We start from the raw sequence: 7996 nt of genomic DNA on the forward strand, positions 1-7996 counted from the left end.
CAATTATTTGCTTTTTTTCGTTGCCATAAAATTACATTCATCATATAAATTAATGTCATGTTTCTTAAATTAATAAATTGTTTCAACGAAAAATACAAATAATAGAAAAAAGAAGATGAAGAATGATAGGTATGAATAAAAAAGAAAATATATCATAAAAAAGAAATAAATAAATGAATAATAACATAATGAATGAATAAAAAACAAGAGACATTACAAACAAATAAAAATTAAATTAATAATGATGAAATTATTTTCAAATGAATATAAAAAATAATGAATATATTCAAAATGTATTTACAATAATTAAAAGAAATATATTAATGAATTAATCTTGAAAAGTTGATTTAACATATAATGAAAAATGAAGATATTAAAAATATTATATAAATCAAACAACTTTCATACATATTATTCATATGAAGAATAATAAAAAAGGGACAAAATGTTTGACATGCATATTGAAATGAAGTAACAATTAATTCAATAATCAGGAAATGTCATAAAGAAATATATAATATAAATTTATAATATCTAATACATTGAATTATATGGACAAATTGTCCAATTACTTTTCATTATAACAAACAAATGTTAATACGAAATATTATGAAATATTATATAACGAAAATAATAAATAAAAGAAACATACATTAATGTAACACTTATTCAAAATGAAAATATAACAACTATTATTGAATGAACTAAATAATAAAAAAATTAAAAAAGAAATTAATGATTTTAACTCTGAGGTATAAGAAAAAAGTTGTGATAAATACCGTATTAAATAAACGTAAATTAACAATAAAAGTCTAAAAAATAGAAAATGAAATAAACATGAAAACAATACTAATAACAGTACAAAATAAATGAGAATGAATATGTATTAAATATAATAATTGAAATTATGATAAAATAAACCCACAACAAAATACAAAAACAAAATTCAAATAAATGAGTGAGGGATGATGATAATAACAATGATTTTCATTTTGTAACATCTTAAAACAATGAAAACCAGTACTTTGTAAATGATTGTTAGAACATACTTATACAGTTTGTTATGAAACAAATTTGTTTAAATAATCATAATCCTTAGTAGTCCCATAATTTTGAGTTATAATAATTTTTGATGTTTATCATATTTTCTTTGTAACAATAAAGAGGTTCAAAACTCTTTTAAATTATTTATGTTTTTAATACCAGTTTTCTTTTGTTTTCATAAAATAAACAACTTATACAAAATGACAAGCTTTAATATTCATTTTAATTTCAATACGTTTATATGTTAAGTGTATCAAGTGAAAAATGATTTTGATATGTTAAGTTGACACTTTAAAACTTTATTTTAATACATTTTTTTACAATAAACAAAATACAATAAACAAAATACAAGTCAACCCAGTTTCTATTTATTATATTCTTTAATGAAGAATAAAATCTACTTTTACAGTTCTAAGTTACTTTAAAGAGTTATAATGATCAACTTTATGTCTAAGTTTTAAAGATAATGATATATCAATTTTTATCAAAGACTTTTTCGTTTATTGGAAATGAAGATGATTTGATTATTCCTATTAAATTTATAATGAACAGATGTAAAACACTAGGATTAAAAAATAACAAAAAAAATTATTGTTTTATTGATGTTCAGTTTTAGTAGAATTAATAATTTCATAAATAAATTTCTTTAACGCCTCAATACTAATTAAAAGTAATTTTTGCAAGACTGCAACGTTGGTTTTCAATTAAAAGAAATTAAAAGGAAAAAAAAATTTGTTAATCAACAACAATTTTAATAGGTGAAGGTTTCGTATAAGTTATAGAATGAAAGAATATTGTTGTTAGTGATAATAAAGCAGAAATGATAAACGCGGCTAGACAACCTACAAATAAAGAAATTATTCCAGGGATAATTATACAACAAATAAAATAACTAGTTCCATTAAAACGATAAGTAGTTGAACTGATAGATAATTTAATGTTCATTGAAAGTAAAAACATTCCAAGAACTACTACAATAAAAGTAGCTAACACGCAAGGATATAATGACTTAAAGAAAATACTAAAAAAGGTTAAATAAATAATACACAAAATTAAAAATAATAAAACAAACGTTGAAACCAACATACTGTAATAATAAACTACAATATATGTTGGATAAAATTTCATTAAACTTTTTCTTAGTCTTTTAATAACATTGTCAAAATCATATTTATAAGAACCAGACATTAACGCATTGATCTGAGAATTAATTGTTTTCACTAATTGTTCCATTTAATTTGATTTTTTGGTTCATCTTTTTTTTTTGTTTTTTTTTACATTAACAATGTTATGTATCACAATATTAATTCAAAAACGAATTAAAAACTAATACATCATTTCATTTAATACATCATTCCAAATGGACAAAGCAGTAAAAAGAACAATAAATATGATCAACATTACAACTCCAGATTTCCAAGTTTGTTCAAGTTGACTTAATAAATCAGTTTTTTCATTTTTTTTAGTTTTTTTAGTCATAGGAGGTTTTAAGTCAATGTGATTAGAAACATTTTTACTAGAACCTTTAAAAGGAGATTCATCGATAATTTTTGGAACTTCAATATTTCTTTTCTTTATTGGTTTTTTTGATTTATTATTTTTTCTTTTATATTTACCTGGACTTTCTTTAAACTGGTCATTGTGTTCTTTGATAATTTCAATAATTTTTTCTTCTGATTGGTGAGTTGTTATATTAACTTTGTCTTTATCATCTTCTATAAAAGAACTCTTTTCCATTCCCTTATTAATCGTTTTGTTTAAATCTTTAAAAGGTGATATTTTGTGAGATTCAGTAGTTTCACTGATTTCTGTAATTATCTCATTTTCTTTGTCAATAATAATTTCGTTAGTTTTAGGTAGTTCTTCTAAATGACTAATGTTTAACTCGTTTGCAATCGTTTCAAAATGTTTTTCATTCTCTTTGTCTTCTTTTTTCTTTTCATCTCGTTTGATATTTCGATTATTTTTTATGTCTTTTCTTGTTGAATAATTCATATTGATTTTACTTTCTTTAGTTTTTACTCTTCGTTCTTTTTTTCCTACTCGTTCTGGAGACTTTACTTCTTCAATTTTTTGATGTTTTATTTCTTTTTTATCTTCTGTTTGATCTGATTTAATTTCTGTTTCAGAGTAATTTTTAGTTTTTTCGTTGACTTCTAATTGAGATAAATGGTTATCTTCTTTTGGATCTAATAATTGAACTATCCGTTCATATTGTTTTTGTAAATCTAATTCTTTAAAAAAGTGATAAGTAGGTTCAGTGTGATCTTCTTTTTGACACTCTTTTATTTTTAAATCTTCTTCTTTACGTATTTGATATGTTGGTTTAATGACAAATTCTTGTTGTTGAACTGATTTAGATGAATAGTTTTGGTTGTGAATTTGTAAATGATAGCTCAAAGGAACATCGTTGAGATCTTTTGGAAAAGAGAACATTATGTTCAACTAGAAGTTCTTTTTTTTTTTCATATTTTTTTCAATTTAGAATAAAAGTATAAAGTTAAAATGTTCATGAATAAAAGAAAACCTAAAAATTGATTTTGGAATTATAAATAAAATTTATTTTTTAATGAACAAATCTAAATATTAAGTTAATAGTTCATTTTATTTTTTTAGTAATAGCAAAAAACAATTAGATAAAGTTATCGTTTTTTAATAAACACAATTACAAGACTAATTGTTAAGAGTTTTTAAATAAATATGTTGAAAATAGAATTAGTAAAAAAAATAACTCTTAATAATGACGTTTATTAAATTCATTTAAGATGAACTGAATTATTAATTGAAAGTTGTTAAACTTTTCTCATTTGAGAAATTTTAATTCTTTTTCAATTAGTTATTGTAGTAAACTTTTGTTTTATATTACTTACCCCCTTTTTTAGTGAAAAATATTCCATTATTAGAAATTCAACAATTCACTTCTTGAAGTATTGAAAAAGTAGCAAATAAAAAAAAAAGGAAATGGTATTAATACTTTTGGATTTAATAATCCTTTACAATCATTCTTTTAATAATATTTTCAAATAATTGTTTCTTAGGATTTTGTTTTATTCTTTTCTTTATTAACAACAATATCATTTCCAAACTAAACTATCCAAATTTAAACAAACAATCAATTGATTAAATAATTTAAATGAATATTGTGTTTTTTTTTAAATATCAATCAAATTTCTTCATTCTTTTCATGCTTACTTTTTAATTCTAATAAAATAACAATGATTTTGAATCATTTATAAAATAAAACAAATTTTATCAATTTTAGAATTAACATATCTCCAAAATTTATTTCCTCTTCATCTGCAATTATAATTATTTTTTTTAATTAAATACTGATGTATTAACTTTTAATCATCATTATTTGAATTAAATAATATATTAGTTGTTGTTTTTTCTATCAATTCTTCTATTTGTAGCATTCTTCTTAATCTCTCTTCTTCTTCTTCTTTCTTTCTAAACATTCATTCTAATATATTTCTCATTCTTCTTATTAAACTTTGTTTGAATTTTATTAATTTCTTCTTCTAACTACTTCATCAATTCTATCAAATATTCCTTTCCCTCTTTTAATTGCTTCTAAATATGTTTCATCATGATTTTATTTCAAATACTTCATTTTTAATACCTTTTATTTCAAACACTTCATTTTTAATACTTACTAAATACGATAGATACTTCTTAGTAGTATCACCAATTGATTGTTGAATGTTTGGAAGTATTTCTACTACTTTTTTTAACTCATTTAGTAAAAGTTAGAGAAAAGCATCACTTATTAATTAGTTAATCAAAACAAATACAAGTAACAAATAACCGAAAGTCGAATTTTTTGTTTTTAATAACCCTTTTAAAAAAAAATTAAAAAAAAAAACATAACATTTTTCAATTTAGGTGATTCATATTTATAATCAAAAAACTTCAATAGAAATAAACTTTAAATACCCAAACACCAATCATGAGTACACCCGCACAACAATTAAATGAATTTATAGAAAGTCCAAAAGTTATTAAAGAAGGATATGAAATAATAGACCAATTAATGAAAAATAATTATAGCGTCAATTCTCTTGTTACTGACTTAGGTGATACTTTACCAAGTGAAGATGAAAGAATAAGGTTTAGAGCTACATCATTATTAACATATTGTCTAATAAAATACCCAATAAAAGAAGAATCAAAAGATGTGTTTGTTGATTATTTAGCTAGTCGTTTAGTTGATGCAGAGTGTTTAGAACCCATTCTTACAGCACTACTTCAATTAGTAACTAAGAAACCATCTGATGAAATTATTAAAGAAATTGCAATGGCATATTCATGTATGAGAACTCAATTATATACAAAAGAAGTAAGAATATTAGTATATCAATTCTATAAAGTCTTTATTAATTATTACCAAGCAACAGAAGTAATAGATACGTGTGTTCAATTAATAGAATTAGAACGTGATCCTGAATGTCTTAAAGAAGTATTTGATCTTATTAAATTAGTTTCTCAAAAAAATGAAATTGATGCAGATTCAGCACCATTATTATTTGATTGTGCATCAGCTTATTTTCCTATTTTATATCCACCAAAAGGTGATGAAGCATTAAGAATAGACTTAACAAATAAAATATTAGATGCATTTGTTTCAGCTCCAATTTATGCTCAATTTGCATTACCATTTTTATTAGATAAACTGGATGCTGATTTATCAAGCATTAAATTAGAAGCATTAAAAGCTATTTATTTTTGTATTCAAAAATTTGAATTAAAATATGTTTATGCATATTTCACTCATATTTGGGAATCAATAGAACAAAATATTTCTACTGTCGGTGTTGTAGAAGTTAATGAATTTGCATTTGCAATTGCATCATATTTTTGTTCATTAGATGATTTTCATTCTAAAAATTTAATGGAAAGTATTAAAATGTTTTGTTTGAGAATGATGTCAGAAACAGATGAGATTATTATTAATTTTGTAAATGGACTATTAGAAGAACTTACAAAGAAATCAGAAAAATTCTTTAAATTATTTGTTCCAATTTTCATTCAATGTTTCCATGATCAGTTGCAAGATGCTGATGACCGTCCTAAAGAACAATTTGAAAGAGAGCTTTTTATTGTTCGTTTAATTTATCAACGTATTATTGAAGGAATGCCATTATTAGAATGTGTTAAAGGACAAGTTGCTTGGGATCTTCATATATTAGCAACACCATTACATCCATGTTTTGTTAGTCTTTTAGATATAGACGTGTCATTAGCTTTATTAAATCTTATTGGTGAACAACGAATGGTTCCATTTCAAAATGCAATTGAGTTAAGTGAAAATAAATGTCATGATGCTATTCCAATATTACAAAGATTATATGAAAAAGAAGAAGATGTTATGATTTCATTATTACCAGCAAATAAAATTATTACAAACCTTGAACTTGTTAGTGGTATTGCACTTCATAGTCCTAAATTATTTGAACAATTGTTGAAATTAATTCCAACGTTACAAAGTAATGAATATGTTCCAGTTTTTCAATCTATTTTATCAGATGCTCTTCCATTCAATTGTTTAGATGTATATGTTAACCATTGTATTCCAGTATTTATTGTTATTACTAATGGTGTCTTATCACCATTATTCAACACTTTAATGAATAGACTTAGTCGTCTTCATTCGATTCTTAGCTCTAAAAAAATCTCAGAACTAACTGAGGGTGTATTAAGTCAACTCAAAGAACATTCAAGACTCTTATTAATACTCCCTTCTTTACTTCAGTTTTATCAACCAGAAAACTTAATAGTTTATTTGAATGAAGTACAAGAAGTAGACAAAGACACGATTGCTATATACGCATTACTTATTAGTAAATTAACAAATATTGTACCTCATGTACTTGAACAAAATAAGGAATATTTTAATGGGTATAAAACCATTCAAGAATTAGATTCTCATGAATCAAATAAACAAGCCACACCAATATTTATTGAAGAGTTATGTCGAATGAATAATAAGGCTATTGAATGTTTAAAAGAAATGATTGTGTTTGATAGTATTAATAAGAAAAATGAATTGCATTGGAAAGAGGAATTATTCAATCTAGTTTATGAACGATTTATTGAAACACATCAAGTCACTACTGTAGAAGAATCTCATATAATGATTCTTCTTTTCTCCTTACTTCCAACAGAAAAACTGTTAACATATGAAAGTACTGTTCTAAAGATATTTAACATTATTTGTGTTCCAACAAGTCATTTAAATGAGATAGATAGTGTCGTAGTCTTATTATTTAATATTTTACCAACTGTATCTCAATATCCAATGTCATTAATAGAAAGTGAACTTGACTCAATCATAACAAAACTTTTTAATGTTCTTTATATTAATGGTACAACAATCAAATATCGATGTGATATTATTGACTTATTAACTCGTATTCGTGTTGTTTATGGTATTGATGCAGTAAGACCATATCAAAAGAATGTAATAAAGAAGTTATTAGTTCCATTAGATGACAATAAACGGTTGGTAAGAAGATCTGCTGCAATTTGTAGAAACATTTGGGAAACAACAGCATAATTGAAAAGATTATTTTTTGTTTTTCTAATTTTGTTATTTTTGAGAATTTTATTTATAAATAAAGAAGAGAAACGATACTATGTTCATATGAAGAAGAGTAAAAAATTTATTTTACTTTTTGTTTTATGGATAATAGTCAAAGCTTTTTTAGTATGTTCTTTAATTTCTCTTTTGATTGGTTTAAAAAGAAAATACAAATCAAACAGAAAAAAAAGAATTTGAAGCAGAAAAGAAAAATATTAATAATTCTATAACCAATTAAATAATAAAAAAATATTAATCAAACTAAAACAATAACTGTTAGAAATAATATTGAAAATGATAATTCAGTAAATTCTTAAAATTCAAAGTATTATATAGTATTCAATTAACAAATTAAATTTACTACGATTGGTT

The 7996-nt window shown here is 23.0% G+C and overlaps 2 protein-coding genes across 2 annotated transcripts; one reads left to right on the forward strand and one right to left on the reverse strand.

The window, feature by feature from the left end:
* Positions 1–2370: 2370 nt before the first annotated feature.
* On the reverse strand, positions 2371–3480 carry ENU1_077260 (hypothetical protein; the record flags this gene model as incomplete). The annotated part of the gene is made up of 1 exon (XM_008858578.1): positions 2371–3480. One exon carries the CDS (start codon positions 3478–3480, stop codon positions 2371–2373), a length of 1110 nt encoding a protein of 369 aa, XP_008856800.1.
* A 1513-nt stretch (positions 3481–4993) lies between these two features.
* ENU1_077270 (DNA repair/transcription protein Mms19, putative) lies at positions 4994–7600 on the forward strand (the record flags this gene model as incomplete). The annotated part of the gene is made up of 1 exon (XM_008858579.1): positions 4994–7600. One exon carries the CDS (start codon positions 4994–4996, stop codon positions 7598–7600), a length of 2607 nt encoding a protein of 868 aa, XP_008856801.1.
* Between the last annotated feature and the right edge of the window lie 396 nt (positions 7601–7996).

This window comes from Entamoeba nuttalli, assembly GCF_000257125.1.
Source record: "Entamoeba nuttalli P19 unplaced genomic scaffold asmbl_3690, whole genome shotgun sequence".
NCBI lineage: Eukaryota > Evosea > Mastigamoebida > Endamoebidae > Entamoeba > Entamoeba nuttalli.